Genomic DNA, 21,110 nt, shown 5'->3' with positions numbered 1-21,110 from the left:
GGAGCATCCTCAGGGTGAGCTTCTGTAGGGCGCCGGGCTGATGGCGGTGGCGAGGCCCTCCCGGATCTGCCACCACACACCCCCCTCCCCAAGCCTCTTCTTTCTGGGGTTGCCTCTGCCTCTGGGGTAGGGCCTCTTCGTGCAGCTCTGGCTCTGCCACCGTCCTTGTGTGCCACCTGAGATGACACCCAGCATCATGCCCTGCTTTCGTTCTTCTGCGGACCTAAACATGTGTCCCCAGACTCCAGCTAAAGCTCAAGTAGCCCCTCGAAATCCCTAGCGGGGTGCTGGTGGGAGCCAGGCTGTGAGCCGGGTGAGGATGGCAGGGTCCCCGGGGGGCCAGCCCCCAGGTTGTCTGAGGGGCTCCGGGCCGGCCTTCTTCCCTGCTTCGGGAAGGAGGGACAGGAAACATCGGCCCACTCTACGCCTTCCAGGCTACCAACCCTTTTCAAAGAACGCCTCCCCCCAAACCCTATCAGCTCCTGACCCTCCCCAGAGGTAGCCGCGATGCTGACGGCCCTGCACACGCGGCCACCGCCTGTCCTCACGGCACCACTGTCCCCGAGCCAAGACAAACTGAAGCGTGCACCTAGCACCAAGCAGCGCTGCAGTCCAGGGCCACCCCCTGTCTGGGGTGGGGGGACCCGTGGGGTGGGAGAGAGTTGGCGGGCGCAGGAGCGGAGGCCACCAGTCGTGGGGTGCAGCAGCGATCCGACGCTGTCCCAGCCCCTTGCTCTCATCTGTCCCTCTCCACACGCAGCCCAGGCCCCCCCGCCCCTCCAGCCTCAGATAAGCATTCTGCAGGTGTCCCTTAGAGTCAGTGACCTTCGCCGAGTCAGCCGTGAGAACGTGCTCAGGGGCCCCGGGGCTCCAGGCAGACAGACAGACAGACAGCAGCTCCTCTCTGGGCCCACCGTCTACATGGGAAACACACGTAGTTATGGGGGCGCCTGGGTGATTCAGATGGTTAAGCACCTGCCTTCAGCTCAAATCCTGATCCCAGGGTCCTGAGATGGAGGCCCACATCGGGGAGTCTGCTTCTTCCTCTCCTGTCTCCCCCACCTCTTCATGCTCTCCTCTCTCTGAAATGAATAAAATCTTTTTTTAAATAAATATTTTATTTATTTATTCATGAGAGAGACACAGAGAGAGAGGTAGAGACCCAGGCAGAGGGAAAAACAGGCTCCCTGCAGGGAGCCGGATGTGAGGTCCTGCCCCAGGCCGAAGGCGGTGCTAAACCGCTCAGCCATCGGGCTGCACTGAAATGAATAAAATCTTAAAAAAAAAAAAATGCAGGCAGTGGTACCTGTGCCATCCGTCTGTTAGGATAGCACTGTTGTGAGAACTAAAGTCCATATGTAAGTGGACTTGGCCCCTAAAAAGCACTCCATCTTAGTTACTAGGAGGGTCAGCGCTGCTTCCGAGGAAATGCTGTCCCCACAGATGCTGACAGCATCTCTGTAAGGCCAGGAAGACCCATGTGAGATTAGTCTTCTAGGTAGTCAAGGAAACCAGACCCTACAGAGGTCACTTACACCAAACACCACTGTTGGCTGAGGGACAGCATTCCTATCTCGTGAACTCTGGTCCTATGTCGTTGTCCCATTTTCTTTGCTTTCTTCCAGCCCGTCGACTGCAGACTTCGCCTCTCTGATGCAGAACAAGGTAAGGCTTTGGGTTTCTTCGGTGCTTTAAGATCACTTGGAGGCCCCTCAAGATAACTCAGGGACAGAGGTGGCCGGCAGCTGGTCCTGGGGCTCAGCGGCAGCCACTGGTGTGGGAGCGGAGAGGTGCTCCCAAGAGCCTGGACAGGAGAAGGGCTGGATGGGTTCTGGGTGAGGGGTTGCCTGCCTCTGAATCCCGGCCCTGAGAGGGCTTAGGTTATAAGCCCTCTCATAAAGTGAAGGTTAGACATTTGCATGGAAACCCAATACTCAATTCTATATGTTGGCAAACTGAATACCAATAAAAAATAAAGTTATTTAAAAAAAAAAGAAAAAGAAAAGAAACCCAATACTCAGCCGTCCAGATTTCCAAGAGTCACAGGTTCACCCTTGGGATTCCTTGTGGTGGGGATGCCATACAAAAACTGTAGTATAAAAAGGGCCATATTTAAAGATGTATTTATTTTAGAGAAAGAGAACACGCATGTGCTGAGCTCCTGCTGAGCATGGAGCCTGATGCAAGGATCAACCCCATGATCCATGAGATCATGACCCGAGCTGAACCCTACAGTCGGATGCTTAACCGATTGAGCCACTCAGCTGCCCCCCAAAGGGTCGCATTTATAGAGGAAAACACAGTCTATGGCCTCGCCCCTTCCCCCAGAACTGGTTCTACATCTTCTGACATCAGCCCAAATTCTGATCACCAAACTCTGGACTTTGTTATGGTGAGATTTTTTTTTCTTCATTTTCTTCGTGTTAAAGAAAAATGAAGGATTCTTCATTAGCTAATGAAGTTCCAGAAAGTCAAGCTCTTCTACAAGGACAGAGCCATGTTCTACCAAGTTTTGAAAGCCTCTGCAAGTGGGCAGCTTGGCACCACCTGGATGGGAATCTGTGTCTCGGAGGCACAGTGGGGTGGCTCCCCACTGCATGCTCTCCCTGGCTTCTGGTCTCCAATAGCCACAGTGCTGAGGCATGGGATGCCGTGGGGTGATTACGTGGCACCTCTGGAGGCCCAGCACATCCCCTTCCTGACAGTGGGATGGTCTTTGTCCTCACAGAACCTGAATGGTGTGCCCACAGCCACCAACCCAGTCAAAACAGCAAATCCCCAGGGCAAGAAGCAGCACCGATCCCAGGTAATGGAACTCACCCCCTGACCCTGTTTCCTACGTGGAATTCCTCTCGAGCTTCCCAAGGGGCACTGACCTTGAGGTTATGAGGGTGGCAGGCTAGTGTGCTGTCACCAGGCACTCCATCCACATACATGTCTGGCCTGCGTGTGCCATGGAGATAAAACACCTAACTCACCGTTGATTTTGGCAAGTCATTGTACCATCTAAGGCCCTATTTTTTCCTTCAACTATAAAAGCTGGGGGTTGGACTAGATCATAGGTATTCACATTTTTTTCCCAAGGGTGCTTCGGGGACAATGCAAATTGTATTTGACTATTCTGAGATTGCAAGAAAACTACCTTTTTTGTGTGAATGAGTATTTTCCTGCTACTTGCTATCCCACTGAAACAACATACAGAAACAAAATGGATATTGAAGCTGGCATGAACTTGCGGCTATCACTGACAATCCTTGATTTCAAATTTTTGTGTCCATCCAAATAATCTCAATTCTTTTTTTTTTTTAATCTCAATTCTTTAACATCCACCATCAACATCAGTAACTGCCACCATTTATGAAACGCCGATTATGTACCAAGTGCAGTGTGCTGAGCGTTTTCTCCCTAGTTTTGGCTCGGGGAGGTAGCAAGTCTTGAATTCCATTTCTGCAGATGAAATGGAAGGAGGTGACATCGCGTGCCCAAGGCCTCAGAGTCAGTAATTCGAGGAATATCTCGATTCAAATCCACGTCTCCCTCACCACACGTGTCTACTTTCAGTTATAAAACAGATGTATGCTTAGTAAATGCTACATTATGCTTTATATATTGGAGGTCCGTGAAAATTTTCATGGAAAATTTAGAAAACCACCGGACCAGAGAATCTGAATTCTCTTACAGCTCGAATAATGAATCTCTCGGGAAGGCTTGCAAGGGTCCAGACCAACTCAGGCCCTCCTGGGGGGTGGGGCACTAGTTAAGGGCTTTGAGAAAGGAGGCAAGGCGGGCCTCTTTCCTAGGGTTTTCCCAGGATTTGGCCTCCTGATGTTTGCATCAGGCAGCTCTGGGTCTTACGAAGACTCAGTTGGCAGGACACCAGGCCTGGAGGGGCAAAGGGTATTTGCTGCTGCTTCTTTTCCTTTTCTTTCTTTTTTTAAGATTTATTTATTTATTTGAGAGAAAGAGAGTGCACTGGGGAGAAGCAAAGGGAGAGGGAGAGAGAGTCATAAGCTGGCTCCATGCCAAGCATGGAGACCAATGCGCAGCTCCATCCATCCCAGGATGCTGAGACCATGACCTAATCTGAAACAAGAGTTAGACACTTAACTGACTGAGCCAGCCAAGTGCCCCACTTGCTTCTTTATCTACACTTAAGGCCAGAGGTCAGCAACCTCTGACCCTGAAAGGCCACACCATCAGGCTAAGCAGGGCCTTGTAGGAGCACAGAAGGCCAGCCTCATATGCAAGGGAAGGGAGAGAGTGGGGATTCAAAACCAAGAGGCTAGAAGGAGAAAAGGGTGAGGAGAGAATCACACATTGGACTCCCTCTGCCTCCCAAGGCGTATTTCTCAGTCCTCTCCCAGGCAGGACTTTTACTCCAAATCCAGAGAGAGAACCACCAGCTCCCATGTGTCACTGACACACAAAGCGGAGAGCAACCAGGTCTGCTGGAGTTCAGGTGAAAATAGAACATGCTGTTACTAACAACAAAAGTAATTATCACTTACCATTTGTTAGATGCCAGGAAGTATTCTCAGTGCTCTCCATATATTACCTCAATTACTCTTCACAACAATCTGGTGGAGAAAATAGGCTTTTCTTCATTTTGCAGAAGAATAGGTGACTCAGAGGAGCTGCCCAAATTGGTAAATGGTAGAGCTAGGATGGGGATTTGTCCTTCTGACCCCCAAGCATAAAACCTTCCATGGCACCGTGGTGCCCCTGCTTTCATGCTTTGTGTGCTGGACAGCCCACACTGGGTTGGAAAGACTCACTAATTTTTCTCTGATAGGAAAAGCCACTAGTCTTGATCCCCGGCCCCAGGAACCAGGAGCTCAACAGAAAGTACAAGTCCCAGCATGACCAGATGATCTGCAAGTGCCTGTCTCTGAGCATATCTTATGCTGCTACCATTGGGGGCTTGACCACCATCATTGGCACGTCTACCAGCCTCATTTTCTTGGAACACTTCAACAAGTAAGGAACTCACCAGATCCACAAATATCTACCAACCACCCAGTACGTGTCGGGAGCAGAATGAGATGATAAGGATAGGGCAGAAAATGGAACTGGAACCGTTTCCATACCCAGAGGAAAAAGAGACTATGGAGCATGATAGCTCGGTGTGACTGGAGTGGGGGTGGTTCTGCTGGGAGAGCCCACGGGGGCCACCCAGTCTACAGGGAGGACACGCCTCCCCAAGGACACAGCTACAGAAACAATATCGGAAGCACAGAGGGCATACCCTGGAGAAAGGGAGGTTTTCCAGACCAACACAACAGTGAGTGGAAGGACTCAGTGGCCAGTGAGCAGAGCACATAGGAGAGAATGGTAGAGGGTAAAGGGAGGCCAGAGGTAGACACAGAGATCGCAAGGGCCTCCTGTGGCCCACTCGGGAACTTGGACTTCATCTGGAAGGCCGTGAGTAGCCTTTGAGGAATTATAGGCAGGGAGCAAGGTGATCAGATTTATAGTTTTGAAAACTGATTCCGGATTGAAAACATGGAAGAGAGAAAGTAGGCAGCAGGCGGACAACTTTGGACACCACTGCAGATGCCCAGGAGAGAGCTGGTGGTGGCCTGCAAACCCAGGCAGCAGTGAGGAGAAGTGGTCAGATTTGAGAGAAAGGCAGAGGTAGGCTTGACCAGCCTCAATAGGATTATAAAGAGCCCGAGGGAGGGAAGGGCCAAGTCTGATTGTCAGACTCATGGTCTCCGCAGCTGGGAGAACAGAGCTGCCCTTGACCTAAAGGAGCAGAAAAATAAGGAGATGTTGATGTAGAGGTCGAGATGGCCAGAGGGATACACAGCTCTGAATCTCCTAAACATTTTTAGGTGAAAGGCATAGATTTAAAGTCAGCGGCCTGCAGAGCTGTCTTCCTGAGCACATGACCTGTACGGTCCCACTGGACCACGATGCTGAGAAGGACCCCACCCTTAGCTTGATGGTCCACTGTCACCATCTGGGAATTCTTAATCATTTTTGAACAAGTGGCCCCATATTTGCATTTTGTACTGGGGCCCACTAATTAGATGGTAGTGGGTCCTGGTGGGAGGCATGTGGCAAGTGAAGCCAAGAGAGTGAAGGAGATCCATCACTCTGGGAGAATATATGGAGTAAGTAGAGCAGGGGCCAGAAATATTAAGCTCAAATTTTTAAAGTAGACTATAAATGAGAGAACAATAGGGTATCACACAGGGAAGAGGAAAATCTGGTGTCATTCTATCCAAGGGAAGAAAGCGTTCAAGGAGGAAGGCATGGGCCATACTGTCTAAAGTGGCTGAATGACTAAGCAAAAGGACAAAAAGATTCAATTCCATGACCTGAAGGTCACTGGTGACCTAGGCAAGAGCAATTCGGTCAAGTGACTGAAAAGTGAAGCCAAATTTCCGTGAGTTGAGGAGTAAGCTGGGGGTGAGTGGACAAAGTTGTCTGTGATGAGAAGGAGAGGTATGGGACGATGATAACGGAAGAGCCAAGTGGGGTCAAGAGGGACTTTTAAGATGGAGGACATTTGAATGTAGATAGGGACATCCAGGTGAGAGGAAGATGAAAGATTTGGGAGAGAGGGGACGACTGATAGCCTGATGTCCCTGAGAACGCAGGAAGGGTTCTAGAGCAGACAGGAGAGAAAGAGATCAGACAAGAGGAGAAGCACTCCTTTCATTTTGGCAGGAAAAGGAAGGAAGGAAGCAAGGAAGGTAAAGAGGGAGGAAGGGGGAGAGGGAGGGGGTAAGAGATGGGAGGAGGAAGGGCCAATGAAATGTGAAGACCCAAGTCCCCAGGATCTGAGCTGTGAGAATCCTCACATCATATTACTCTGTCCAGACTTTGAGTCTCTGCTCTTTGATTCCTGATTCACCCTGTGGTCAGGCCAATTCATATTCTCTTAGCCTCCTTCCTGGGCTGTCATGGTCCCTTTAGTCACAACCGTGGCTTCCGTGGACAATAGGGATCCGGTGAAAGGACGGTGGGCTCTCTGGATCTCCACTGTCTGAAAGTGCCGCCACACTGTTTTTCTTGGCGTTGGTGAACAGACCACCCCCGAGTGCAGTCTGGCCGTGTTGCAAAACTCTACAAGTTAGTTGTTACACTTTCTAAGGTGCCGTAAATGGTAGTAGGCCCTCATATTCACCCACAAAAGTTTATTTAATCTATTCTAAAGCCCATTCCTTTTTCCTGAGTCCAGGAGCAGGGCCTAGATTTCTATGTACAGAGAAGAGATGACGCAACAGACCTTAGGCCGGTTAGCCTGCTGCAGGCCAGAGTGAGTCACCCAGTGATTTACGCCCTCTGGTATCCTTCTAGCTCCAAAAGTCCTTCTTCCCGCCACCCGCTATCAGTGAGCCACTCTGGCCCTTAGGGAAGGCACAAGCTGTCACAATTTCCCAAGAAGCAGGTGGATGGTAAAGGTAAGTCCCTGACCAGGCCATGGTGCAAAAAAGTGGATGTCCCTGGGATGACGTTGCGTTCTCCATTGCATTCTCTCTTGGGGGGAGAGGAGAATCTGCTCTTGGTCTCTTTTTCCACGCAGTGCCTAGTGTGAAAAGAGGGGCAATCTCCTCCCACCTTAGAGGTAGCAATTCCAGAGGAAAGGAACACAGACGTTGTCTTGGCTAAAGTCATGGCTCACCTGTGGCCCATCCCAGCTCCCCAGGAAAACAACATCAGGGCTGGGGGCCACAGCCCTTCCTGAGGAATGAAGAGTCCTCTGGGTAACCTCCCTGAGCCCCTAGGATAGCAGTGGATGTTGATCAAATATTTGGGGATTCCAAGCCACGGTTCCCTATGGGCACAGTTAATACCTGGAACCTTCGTGATGCTCTAGAGTCCAACTTCTCCAGAATCAGTGCCTTGCATCCCCTAATCAAAGCTCACATTCCTTTGGTTTCCTTATAAACAAAGTATACCAGACTGCTCTTTCCATTCTCTGTTGACCTAAAAACCAGATGAGTAACTTTCCAGAATCTTTCCATAAATGAAGAGTAAACAGATCCTGAGTGGTTCTCCTGAGTGCAAAGTATATACACTTCAGTGATTTATCAAGTTTGGTTGCTTAGGTGTCCTTTTTGGCTTACTTCATCATTCTTGGCTGGGTCCTGTACAGTTACAACTGTCAAATACGTGAGTTCTAGATAATGTTTCACTGTATCATTACCGTCCTCTCTACCATTTAGCTGTGATGTATGTCTTCCTAAGGAGCGTTTAGCTTATCACCCCCCAGAAACCACGTGAGAATCCATTTCTAGTCACTGACTTGGTTCTTTCCCCTCCAGCCAGTATCCAGCTGCAGAGGTGGTCAACTTTGGCACCTGGTTCCTCTTCAGCTTTCCCATCTCCCTCATCATGCTGGTGGTCAGCTGGTTCTGGATGCACTGGCTGTTCCTGGGCTGCAAGTGAGTCCCAGGGCCCTGCCAGTGAGGTAGCGAGGCTCTCCCGTCCCTCCAGAGTCATGGCGGGAGCCCTGGGGAGCACCATCCAAGGGGGAGCTGCCAAGTGACCACGGAGGATGTGCAAGGAGAAGGCGCTGGACTAGACGGGGAGTCAGGCATCACCGGTTCTAGGAACTAAATATACATGGCCTTGGCACTTCACTATAAGCTCTACAATGGAATGTTCTTAACACCAGCTAACTGGTAACCCCTACCCCAAACCCCCCGCCCCCACCAACTACCTGGTTAAAGGAAGTATCAGATTTATAAAAAGTCTGAATGGGACTGTGGTCAATGTAGTTTCATTCCTCTCAAAGCAGACAGAGTAATTTGAACTAACTTCTAAAGAAATGTGACTCCAAGTAGAAGAATTCCTTAGGCTTCGATAGATTCCTATCGAATCTTCTAGACACGAGTGATTCATGCATAGTAGTTGCATGAAATATTCACATATCTCTCCAAATCATAAGTTAGATATTCCTCTTGCAATATTATTTCTGATATTAATCTGCATAGCAAGCTTTTCTTCATAACCATATTTTGATGATCCTCAAACACATAAAGGGAAGATAAATAGAATGTCTTGCTATTGGTTCATGGGATCCAAGACTCCCATTGGATTTTTTTTTTTCAAGAACTCAGAGGCAACTATCAAATCAGTGACAGCTGTATACTTCTGTATGTAAAAATTACCCCCCATCCATACACTCACACAAGTCTGTCAAACATGATCCTTCACGTCGATACACCTGAGATACACCCAGATGGATAGTCCTGGAAGCCAAGGGGAGAGGTTGAGGGGAGGCTGAGTCGTAGGACAGCCAGGGTTGGAGGGGCAGAGTGTGGAAGAGGGGGTGAGTGATTACAGCCAGCCAGCAGTTTAGTATTTGCTTACTCCTGGACTCCTCTAGGCCTCAGAAGCACGCTTCCTTTATCCTTCTGCTCTTCTTTCTCAGCTTTAGAGAGACCTGCTCTCTAAGCAAGAAGAAGAAGACCAAAAGGGAAGAGCTGTCAGAGAAGAGAATCCAAGAGGAATATGAAAAGCTGGGAGCCATTAGGTAAAAATCAGCCCTTCATCCTCTCTCCTCCTCCAGGAGAGAAAGTATGGCAGGTAAAGTGAGCACACAAGCAGCCTTGTTCTCGGCAGTCCCTTGAGCTGGGGGGCTTTCCACAGCCTCGAATCCTGGCACTTAGCGATGCTGCTGAATGCCCAAGGCCAGCTGGCCCAGATTGCAGGAGGCCGCCCTCCCCCTTTGTCATGTTCCAAGTCCAAGGTATAGCCATGGTGTGGGGTGGATGGCGCAGATGGGGGGCCGGGGAAGGAAGTGTGAGACAACACAGCACCCTCTTGGGACAGACCCAATGTCCTGTGAAGTCAGCGCCCCACACTGCTCTGAACGGATCACTGCCCGTCCCAGGGCCACTCCTAGGAAGCTGGTGGGCATCGAGCATCATCAAATGCAGACTTAAAGCCAGGGGGCCCAAGGAATCACCACCCCATCAGCCATCATCGGCTTTCTCCAGTGACCACACATCCTACTTGGTGGGGTTTTTCTCCTTTCATGGTGTAGGCAGATGGCTTTAGGCAAAAGGATCCTGGTATAAGCAGTATTTTTTAAATGTTTTGATTTATAAAAGGACTGAATGTTCATTGTAGAGCATTCAGAAAATACGGGAAAATAGAAAGAGAAAACTAAAATGGACTTTCCTTTTATTCAGTGTTAACTGTTCCCAACTGTTACCGTAATTACTCTTCCTTCTGTTTTTTTTGTGCAAAATTATATGCATTTTTGCTAAAACTCAGTCCAAACTGAACATGATCTTTTTTCACTCAGCGCTAGACTGTCCTCTTATTCCCAGGCCATTAGCTCTGCAGTGCAAACATAATGATCAGATGCATCACATTTGAACCTACAGTTAAACCAAAATGTATCTGATGTCACGGGATATCACTGAATATGTAGGTTGTTCCCACTTTCAGTGTTTAATCTTTAAGTAGGTAACATATCACTGTGCATCTCTGGTTATTCCCTTACACGAAAGGAAGGACCAAATTTAAGGCTCCTGGTAGCATCGTCAAATTCCCTCCGAAGGGTTGTGGCCGCTCCAGGCCCACTAGCCGAGCGTGGGGGCCTGTGTCACTGTGTCCTCCTGGGAGGCCCTGCTCTGTATTGTTGCCTCAATGTCTGCGGCTGTGCCCCCTCCTCCCTTCCCACCTCAGCTGCTCCTGGAGACACGGGCGACATCCTGTTTTCTGGCATCTTCTTGGCCCTCTTCCCACTTCAGTCGGGCTGTTCAGAGCAGCGGGGCAGTGGCTGTTCTGTCTCCAGGATGGGGGCTCTGGACACAGCAGCCCCCCCCACCCCCGGGAGGAGTGAAGAAGCCAGCAGAGACCTCCCAGATCCCGGAGCAGCTCTTCCTGTTGTATTTCATAGCTACCCTGAAATGGTAACTGGATTTTTCTTCATCCTGATGACCGTGCTGTGGTTTACCCGGGAGCCTGGCTTTGTTCCTGGCTGGGATTCTTTCTTTGAGAAGTAAGTGGTCTTGTCTCCTCCTTTAAGAATCACCTCCTGATGCAGATCCTTCGGGCAGGGTGTCCCTCCTTGGCTCGCAGGGGCAGCCATGAGCCCAGGAAGCACAACATCCCCTTGCAAGTGGCCTCTCTTGAGGGAAGCCCAAGTGTGGAGGCAGGAAGAAAACAGAGCATGTGGCATCTGAGTCTGGGGTTGGGATCTCATGCTGCCCCCTGACCAGCTGTGTGACCTTGGTTTTGTTTCCTAAGCTCTTGAAACCTCAGTTGTCTTGCAGGTGGCTCTGAGGCTTAAGGTCAAAGGCCAGCTGTGAGAGAGTGTGGCCGGGGGTGGCCGAGGCCTTGGCAGGCTGAGGCAGGCAGTGGCAGGCGGAGGCCCCAGGGCCACCCCCACAGGACCCCCGAGGACCAGGGCCACAGCTCTCTCTGTTCAGCTTCTCAACTGAGCAAAGACACACACAGAAGTGTGACCCTTGTAGGAAAGAGAAGTTATCCTTCCATAGTCTCCTCTATCGAAATAACCCCTGATCTCTCCTTCTAATGGGCCCATGATCCGTACCAAGACGCCTACACTAGTGGGGCCCAGCCTCCAGCCTCCAACCCTTGCCCATTAAATCAGTATGGCAGCTGATGCAGGAAGGCAGGCGGAGGACCCTCTAGATTGGGCCCTAAAGAGAGGCACTGTGTTCCCACAGACCGTCCTGAGACCTGGTGTTCCCCTCCCTCCTGGCCCTCTGCCCCCAGCCCTGCTCGTTTCTTTGCTAGGAAGGGCTACCGCACCGATGCCACGGTCTCTGTTTTCCTCGGCTTCCTCCTCTTCCTGATTCCAGCAAAGAAGCCTTGCTTTGGGAAGAAGAGTGATGGTGAGAGAGGTTCAAGGGAAGAAGTCAACCATACCCAAGTCAGAATTTTCAGAAGAGCCTCACCAAGGCTGTTCTGAGGCTCCCCTTCTGCCCCCCAATAGCAGAGCAGCCTCCCCAGCCATCAGTTCACCAATTAGGTCCTTGTCTCCACAAACCCTCATCCTGCTCTTCCTCTACCTGTGATCCAGGGCAGAGCCAGGAGCCCTCCCTGGGGACAGAGCCCATCATCACATGGAAGGACTTCCAGAAGACCATGCCCTGGGAGATTGTCATTCTGGTGGGAGGAGGCTATGCTCTGGCCTCTGGCAGCAAGGTAACTCTTGATTTCTATTCTTATTGGGCCAACAGTTTGTTTTAAGCAGCTTTACCTAATGAGTCATTTCTATTCTGGGAGGAAGACTCCAAGGTGCTGAGGGAGACATGAACATTCACCCAGGGGAAGAGTACAGCCAGGCGTGGGTATCCTGTCCTGCCCTGAGCCTCTAAGCTAGCACTGCTGAGGATGGGGAGTTAGAGACCAGCCGTGCTGGGGAGTCAGGGCATGTGGGCACTCCCACCTCACTCACCAGCCACAATGCCACTGGCAAAAGGTTGGTTTCTATAACCATCTCCTTCTGGGCATTTGACAGTGGTAGTAAGAGGCTGTAGGGGTCCAGAGACACCCCAAATTGACACACAGGCAAACTCCTTCAATCCTCCCACATGCATACATTGAGCCCCTTTGGAGAATGCACGCTAACGCTGATGTAAATGCTACACAGGTGCCTCGCTTTCCTGATTGGGAGGAATTGGGATAAGATCTTATAGAAGGGGCTGGTGGGAAATAGTTGAATTTCCTAAAATGTTAGCCCTTCCTGAAATAGAAAAGGACTCCCCCAAATTAATCAGGTTCACACCGTTTTTCCCTCGACCTTTGCTATATTAACTTGGCTTGCTTTTTGGCTGCCCATTCACTGACGGCCGATGCTATCTGCATCTAAGATCACAGAATCCCCCAGGTGGAAGGAACCCTGAAGGACACTGCGTCCCGTCTCCTACCCCGTGAGAGAATTCCCTGCAGGACACCCCTGAGCTCGAACACCACCAGTGGCAGGGCACTCCCTGAGCAGGGAACAGAGAGGTGGTCTTTACTTTTAGCTCTGGTCTTCTGTATGTCTTCCACTGTTTGGCTCTGTTCTCTCGAACCCCATCCTAGGTAATAATGATTAAAGTAATAAAGTTATTAGATCCCCTTAGATCATCCCCCCCCCCCAAACTAAAACTCCCTAGTTCCTCCACCATTCTTCAAGAAGTAGTGACCCCTTAAGGGTCACTACTGCTGGTTGCTCCTTAAGACTCACTACACTCTGCCCTTGGCCTTATTCCAACATGGTCCAGAGGTGGCCAGTCTCCTACAGAGTAAAAGTCGTATTACTGGAGCCCCATCTTTCACCTCCGATCCAAGCACCAATCTGTATTTTTATGAAAGCTCTTATAAGGCTTCCTTGACATTCATATCAACATCTTTATTGAAACTAAAATCCTCATTCTTTTCATTGCTAGCCACTACTACGTGTCCCATCTTTCAAGCAATCCTGTATATGTGCTATTGGTATTTCCAAGTTCAGAATATCATACTTTTCTTTATTGATAGTTTGGGCCACTGCATCTAGCCCAGAAAGATTTTAACTACAAATGTGCCTGTGCTACAGATAGCATAGTTGATATTTCTGTAAAATCTACTGAGTCTACTAATTTTAATATGTCAAGTATGACATAGGTGATTCCTATCAAGTTTGAGATAATTTCAGTCTTGACACGAGGTTAAATCCAATGTAAAAATTTTTTTGTACCAAGGTTTAAAAAAAAAAAAATAAGACATCCTTTGTTGTGCTTTTCTCTAAATTGGCAATCTAATTTGTGGATTTCTTTCAAATGACAGTATAAAAAAGCTTCTGGAAAAAAATTGCTATTTTTACTTTAGCTCTGAGTACTATCTGTATAATGTGATAAATGGAGCTCTGTTTCTTTATAAGAAGTACTATTCCCACTCAGCTAAATGTTCTTCCTCCCGTTTGTCCAGTGGGTAAGGCTTAATATGCTAGAAGAGGTACCAGTCATGAATTGCTGTAGTCCCATGTTGGATTTGCAGCCCATAAGCAGTAGAGCAAAAAGAAAAAGGTGCTCCCAGGTAAAATGGCCACAGCAGAGAGAATTCTGAAGGCCTTTTACCACCAGCTATCTACGAGCTTGCCTTGAGGTGGTCAGGGTGCTGTAGAGATCAAATAGCCTCTGAGGAATTTGGAAAGGGGAGATAAAGCAGCCTGCTGACAATGCGGTGAGGCTGTCTTTAATATGAGTAGGAGTCATAGCTTGAGGAATCATAAAATCTCACCTTGCTTTGGGCTCTACTCTCCTTTCTTTAGTGCATTTGCAATCTCTAGGGTAGGTATGAAAAGTTAGAGCACATCAACCATAGAAGAGAGAGGAGGAGGGAGTGAGGGCAGGAGAATGCATATGGTAACCTAGGGTTTTAGTATAAAACTCAACGGCGTCCTTTATTTTTTAAGGGAGGGAGGGAATCTTCACCACTGGCAAATGAACAACTTCCAACCAAATATGTTATTCCAAGTGGGAGATACTCATTTATTGGAGTAGATCTATAGAAATTTTGCTAATGGAAAAGGGTTTGAGAGTGGCAACGTGCCTTCGTATCTTGTGTCGTGAAAAAGCACTGGTGGATTGTAGATCCTGATGTCAGCCATGATGAGATTGAACCTGAAACAGGCCGGGGCTGCATGACAAGATTTGTGGGCTAGGGGGGTGGCATCTTCCCACTAAGTTCAGATAGACAAGGAATCCCTCTATGTAAGGCTTCCAGGGTTCAGGCCTGCCCCCCGACTCTGCACAAACCGCAAGGAAGGGGACCATCCAAAGATATTGATAATCTTCCCCCTTCCACAGGTGATAAGAGAGCTAGATTTCTTAAGATTTTATTTGAGAAAGTGCATGCAAAAATAAAAAAAAAAAAGAGAGAGAAAGTGCATGCGATAGAGAGAGAGAGAGAACTCGAGCATGCGCGCACATGAGCAAGGGGGAGCAGCAGAGGGAGAGGGAGAAGCAGACTCGCCGCTGAGCAGGGAACTCCATGGGTGACTTGATCCCAGAGCCCTGAAGGACTCGATCCCAGGAGCCTGGGATCATGACCTGAGCTGAAGGCAGATGCTTAACTGACTGAGCCACCCAGGCGCCTGAGAGAGCCACACTTCAAAAACAGAATTAAGGATTACACTGGTGGGGGTGGTCTGTGTAAAAAGCACCATTGGCTGGATGACAGAGTGAAAATGTCACAGGCTGGAGAGAGTATGGAGATTGAAGTTGAAGGGCCCATTCCCCGAAGATCTCCAGCCCCTGCCAAACCATCAGCAAAATCATAAGAAGAATCACAGCAATTAGGATGGGTTGCTCTCTATGCCCTGTGATGAATGACTAGGAAATCCCAAAATTGAATGTGATAGAACCATAAAGAATTTTCTGGGCTGTAAAATGATCCCATCATCAAATCAGTAATGCCTCTGGGTCCAGTCTGCTTGAAAAAAGGAAGGCAAATTAGATGACTCCTAGTGGTTCCTTCCAGCCCCCCAACATCCCTGACCTTCTGGAGTCCAAAACTTCCATGGGGAATGTGCTTTTTCTCCTTTCTTCTTACTCTATCACCCATCTTCCTGCAGAGCTCTGGCCTCTCCACGTGGATTGGACATCAGATGTTGTCTCTGAGTGGCCTCCCACCGTGGGCTGTCACCCTGTTGGCATGCATCCTGGTGTCCATTGTCACAGAGTTTGTGAGCAACCCAGCCACCATCACCATCTTCCTGCCCATCCTATGCAGCCTGGTGAGTAGGGCAGGGCTCCCACATGTCAGGACGGACTGCCTTGGGCCCGAGGAGTAGGTCCACGGCTGTACTCTCTCGTCTGGTTATTGCCACAGCCTCCACTGATTGGTGCTCCAACCATAGTTTGGAAATGAAGTGTTTCAAATATGATAAGTGAATAAATAACCCTAAGATCCAATTCCTCACAATCATCATTTCTATCTCTCCTAAGACCTAAGAGTAGGGCCAGAGGAAGAACTATGGAAAATGGGGACAAAATGCTCCCAGAAGCCCAAGACCACAACTCTGTCATCACCACCTCCCCCGAGTTTCACTGTCGGGGGCAGGGGTAGGGATGGGGGAGGTCCTGAGAATCGAGGCAATCAATGCCACCCTCATCCCATGGTCTCAGAACAATCTTTTATTCATGAATGAGGGGAGGGGAGCCACCACCGGATCTTAGCCTGGCTAAGCAGCCCCCAAGGTACTGCGCTACACACAATGCTGCGTCTGTCCCATTAGCAAGGTGGAACCTACAAAATGAAGCCACCTCCTCCTCATCCCCAACAAAATGATATCCTTCTGCTCTTTTTAACCCCAAACTACCCCCAGCCACTGTCTTTGCTCTTTGCTCAGATGTCTCCTTCCAACTGCTCCCTCCATCGTCTGTGTGAGCACCAGGATACACTTAGTTAAGACTGCAACACTGAGGGCAAGACCATGGGTTCAAATCCCATACAATGCAAGCATCTTACCTAGAGGGACCCCTCACCTCAACCAAAGTAACTTATCCAAGAGACTTGAGTTTGAAGAATGAATCTCCTGGCTAAAGAATAAAATTAGACTAGCACCAGGAAATGACACATCCCTTCTAGGAAGGAATCCCAAACCCATGTTTCCACAGGGAGTAAGTGAGCAGCAGGAGCCCACCTGGGTTGCCCAGCACCGTGTGCCTTTAAGGGTAGTGATTTACCTACTTGTAGCACATGGCATCCAGCAGAAATTAGCCAACGCCGAGCTGCCATTTTGAGCATGTTTGCGATGTTAAGCCCAAGAAATGCAAGCCTAACGTCAACGCTCATGTTTCTGTGAATTCTCTCTTCTCCTAGTCTGAAACGCTGCACATTAATCCACTCTACACTCTGATCCCAGTCACCATGTGCATCTCCTTTGCAGTGATGCTGCCTGTGGGCAATCCCCCCAACGCCATCGTCTTCAGCTATGGGCATTGCCAGATCAAAGATATGGTAAGTTGTGGATGCCCTCTTCCTGCCATGAGGACAGGGACCAGTGGTCCCCAGCCTCCTCCTGAAGTTTATTATTTTATAGCAGGCTCTATAGTCTGTCAGCACTCAGTCTAGTGTGGTAGAAAGAATGGTGCTGGCAAAAAGGCTGTTGGGGGGAAAGGAGAAAAAAAAAAGTGGGAAATATCAGAAAGGGAGACAGAACATGGAGACTCCTAACTCTGGGAAACGAACTAGGGGTGGTGGAAGGGGAGGTGGGTGGGGGGGGGTGACTGGGTGGCAGGCACTGAGGTGGGCACTTGACGGGATGAGCACTGGGTGTTATTATGTATGTTGGCAAATTGAACACCAATAAAAAATAATTATTTAAAAAAAAAAAAGGCTGTTGGTTGGTCCATGAGGCCCAATAATGTGCTCTCCCAGCCTTATCTGGGAGAAAGGGGGTACACAGAGAAAGCTGGAATAGTCATGAGATGCAGCCCAGGGTGAGAGGCACGAGGGTTTCCCTCAGTTTCTTCACTGGACCAGTGGGGATGTTCATTGCAAAAGGTGCTGTTTACTTAGAGACATGAAGCAGGAGAAACTGTAGGAACCTAGGGTGGAAGGTATGATGGGACAGGCCCCTCCCATTGAGCTCTCCCCAACACAGGCAGCCCTTGAAGCAGCAATGGCAAAGCGAAGCACCCACAGCTCATTGCTCGGTTCTCAGCTGGACTCCCACAAGCTGGAGGCAGATGGTCAGACTGTAGTGTTCGGCATATTTACCCTCGACCTCTCAGCCTATACCCCCTGCTGTGCTCCTGGGTATCCAGGCTCCTGGGGGGCTGGGGAAAAGATAAAAACAACTCATAATTACTGGGGCTGGGTGGTCTGAAATAGGGACCAGTCCCCCTTGCTGAGGGTCTCACACATTCTTGTTCACGGACGTCCAAACTCGTTCTCAGCAGCCCTGTAAATACCAAATGGAGGAAAGGGAGAGCTTCAGGCTGGTAGCAGATATTCAGGCCCTTTCTACCATTCGAACTGCTCATCTAAGTCACCTGTAATACTTCAGGGAAGGGAGGTCACAGACATCCCCCTCACCCTCATCTCTTACTGCACAACCCTGTCTGCTCAAGAGAGTTGGGCTCAGTTCCAACTCTCCTGTCCCCCTAGTTCCTCTTCTGGGTGCCCCCACCACTCATCCCCCACCACAGTCTTTTCTGGCCCCAAAAAAGTGATCAGAGACAGTGCCTTTCAAAGATACCGGGTGACAAGAAGTGAGCCAATCGCGGGTCTGTTCTCAGCCCAGGCACTGACCTGAGACCTGCATTTCCTCATCTGCTAAAGATGGAGGGTCCAACCAGATGCTCTGTGCGGTTCCTTTCAGCCCCTTTAGAACCTGCCTCCTCTGCTAGGCAACATGGGCAGTTCTCCGCACCCAAAGCCCAGGGAGCAAGAATGACTAATAAGCCCAGGGCTCTGGCCAGAAAGCAGAGAACAACACATCTAGTCACTTGCTTGGGAACGATTTCCTAGCATTCATCTTCCCTCACAGCTTTCCCAACTCAATGGCAGCTAGTGGCGGCCACACACGGTGTGCGTGGTCCCTCCCTGGTGGGGTGCCAGCTATCCTTACTGTACATTTTTCCATCTGGCCCTGGCCCTGCCATCCATCAACCCTCACACCCCTCTCAGCCTGTGTCACTTCCATGGCAGACGTGGGAGGGCTTAGAGCTGTTGACGGGACATTCCCTCGGCAGAAGGCAGCAAAGCTGGCACATCTGTCACCCGTCACCCACCCCCCGCCCCCAAGAAGGGCTGAGCAGAGGCAGCTGACCTGGTTCTCCAGGGGAACCCAAGGTACACCACCTTCTTCCATAAGCTGTTCCTTTGGGAAGGAACAAATACTGAACAGTGGCAAAGGCTTTGTGGAATATGGCCTCTCCTATCGGTCCCCACATGGGTCAGGACATTAAAGGCTCCAAGAAGCGCCTGCCTTAAAGCAGTCCCCTATCGTGTAGCTACGGAATCCTTGCGTAGTCATTCTAAGACCTGTGCTTCAAGCACCCACCTTCCAGGCTTCCACTGGGGAGTGAGAACACAAGTGGAAATGGTTCTCATAGCCTCTCCCCTCCTGCCACAGTCCTGAGTCACCCCCGGAGGCCCCACTACAGATCCCATGCAGTGGCTGGAGCAGACCAGGACCAGGGTTTGGGTGGGGAGGCACAGAGGAGGGATCTGTGCTGCTAACTGTTAGTGACTAGGGTGCGCTGGTTTGTGTCCTACAGGTGAAAGCTGGCCTAGGGGTCAATGTCATTGGCCTAGTAATCGTGATGGTGGCCATCAACACATGGGGAGTTAGCCTCTTCCACTTGGACACTTTTCCAGCCTGGGTGAGGGTCAGTAATATCACTGACCAGGCCTAACACAAGTGGGCAAACGGCCCGAGCGAAGGAGCTGCCAAGCACCGAACAGAGGCTGACCAACAGGCCGAGAGCCGCCAGGACGAGCAACCAACTGACACCAGAAGATCCTGGAAGATCCTGCTGTCCGCCGCCTCAAGTGCAGCAAGCCTCCGACAACCTGAACACATGCTTGGATGTTAGTGCCCTCTTCCCTGCCCTCCGTCCTTAGCACCACCCACGTTAGTGCCTGTTTTTGCCAACGGAAAGAAATCTCAGGAGGATCTCCAGGTTTCTGAGAAAAGTCTGCATAGCATTCAGCGCTGATTTCGCAGCGAGCCGGTAGAAGAGCAGCAGTGCACAGCCTGAGTGCCAGCATGGTGCCACCACGCCCCCTCCTGGGAAGCCACACCCAGCATCCCAGAGGCAACCTACCAGAGCCATCAACTCTGCCTGGGAGCGGTGCTTTGTTGATTTTGTGCACGGTTAGCGAGATGTGCCCCAAGGTATTAGAGAAGCCAGAGAGAGGTTCCTCTTTGGGTCTGGGAATGCTCTTTGCTCAATGCCATTTCAGCTTACGGAAGGTTTCATAGGAATGCTCTACCTTTGCGTGGGGGGGGGGGGGGGGGCACGGGACACGACACCTGTCTCTCATCACCTACCACTCATCATCGATACCACTGCATTGGTTCTGTCGGGAGGGAGAAAAGAACTCTCCTACCTGTCTTACTCATGAGGCCAAAGCTAGGATTCGGACCACAGTACTATTCATGGTGTCCCACTAGCTTTCTTCCGGATGTAATGAGGAGTTCATGCCTGAGAAGACAAGTACAGAAGGTTCCAAACACATCAGTCGCTTTCTATCCCTTGAGGGGAGAGAAGATGTCTTCTGTTCCTTAAAGTTTCCAGCAACTTACACAATAAACTACTAAATGTTGCCCGTGAGAAAAATCACTCTGGAAATTAAGGCCTCCTGAAAACCCTGCCATTTTCTCCACAGCAGGTGTCCTCGCTATATGACTGGATGTAGCTCCCAACCACCCTGGCTTGTAAGCGATACATATTTCTGATTTCCACCACCAGTTCCTTGCTAAATAGGTCTTATTGGAAAAGGAATACCCCACAGTTACTACATTCTTGTAATTGATTTTGTTACTATTGATAGCATGGGCAGTCTTCCCACAACTTATCAATAAAGTCATTCCCTTAGTTTATCAAGTACCTGTGAATTATAAAATTTCTTTTGTGCCACCCAACACCTGCATGCTCTGATCACAGCACAATGACCAGATTTAACCATGGATAGTACTGCTGCCGCCCTATCAGTTGGCTTAGGCCGCATTGACTACTTATAAAAATAAAGAACGACTGAGCCCAAATAAAATACTAGTGTTATATACACTATAGCTCATTGGATCGAGTCAGCATCTCTAGTTATTTTACTATAAAATGTTCAGATCATGATCATCTTGTCAAACTGCTGAGCTGTCAAATGTCTGACCCATTATGGAACTAGACACCAAGACTCTAGTCACATGAAGACAAAGGTGCACATAATAAGGCTCTGGGGGATCCCTGAGTAGCTCAGTGGTTTGGCACCTGCCTTGGGCCCAGGGAGCGATCCTGGAGACCCGGGATCGAATCCCACATCGGGCTCCCGGTGCATGGAGCCTGCTTTTCCCTCTGCCTGTGTCTCTGCCTCTCTCTCTCTCTCTGTGACTATCACAAATAAAAAAAAAAAAAAAAAAAAAAAAAAGAAAAAGAAAAGAAAGAAAGAAACTGGGACATAAAAGTCTATAAAAA

The 21,110-nt window shown here is 49.6% G+C and overlaps 1 protein-coding gene across 1 annotated transcript in view; it reads left to right on the top strand.

Annotated features, from left to right (window-relative positions):
• SLC13A4 (solute carrier family 13 member 4) overlaps nucleotides 1-20,528 on the top strand; it is a 43,118-nt gene extending 22,590 nt beyond the window's left edge. Inside the window, exons 6-16 of the mRNA XM_041751280.1 lie at nucleotides 1,626-1,665; nucleotides 2,729-2,806; nucleotides 4,793-4,977; nucleotides 8,277-8,396; nucleotides 9,389-9,490; nucleotides 10,868-10,969; nucleotides 11,731-11,828; nucleotides 12,017-12,141; nucleotides 15,539-15,700; nucleotides 16,789-16,926; nucleotides 19,194-20,528. Of these exons, the coding sequence (XP_041607214.1) occupies nucleotides 1,626-1,665; nucleotides 2,729-2,806; nucleotides 4,793-4,977; nucleotides 8,277-8,396; nucleotides 9,389-9,490; nucleotides 10,868-10,969; nucleotides 11,731-11,828; nucleotides 12,017-12,141; nucleotides 15,539-15,700; nucleotides 16,789-16,926; nucleotides 19,194-19,331 (1,288 nt within the window). The 3' untranslated portion in view covers nucleotides 19,332-20,528. The remainder of the gene's footprint in view (nucleotides 1-1,625; nucleotides 1,666-2,728; nucleotides 2,807-4,792; nucleotides 4,978-8,276; nucleotides 8,397-9,388; nucleotides 9,491-10,867; nucleotides 10,970-11,730; nucleotides 11,829-12,016; nucleotides 12,142-15,538; nucleotides 15,701-16,788; nucleotides 16,927-19,193) is intronic.
• The last annotated feature ends 582 nt before the right edge of the window (nucleotides 20,529-21,110 follow it).

Source organism: Vulpes lagopus, chromosome 4, assembly GCF_018345385.1.
Source record: "Vulpes lagopus strain Blue_001 chromosome 4, ASM1834538v1, whole genome shotgun sequence".
NCBI lineage: Eukaryota > Metazoa > Chordata > Mammalia > Carnivora > Canidae > Vulpes > Vulpes lagopus.
The sequence above is the reverse complement of the archived record's forward strand: the minus strand, read 5'-3'. Positions and strand labels throughout refer to the sequence as shown.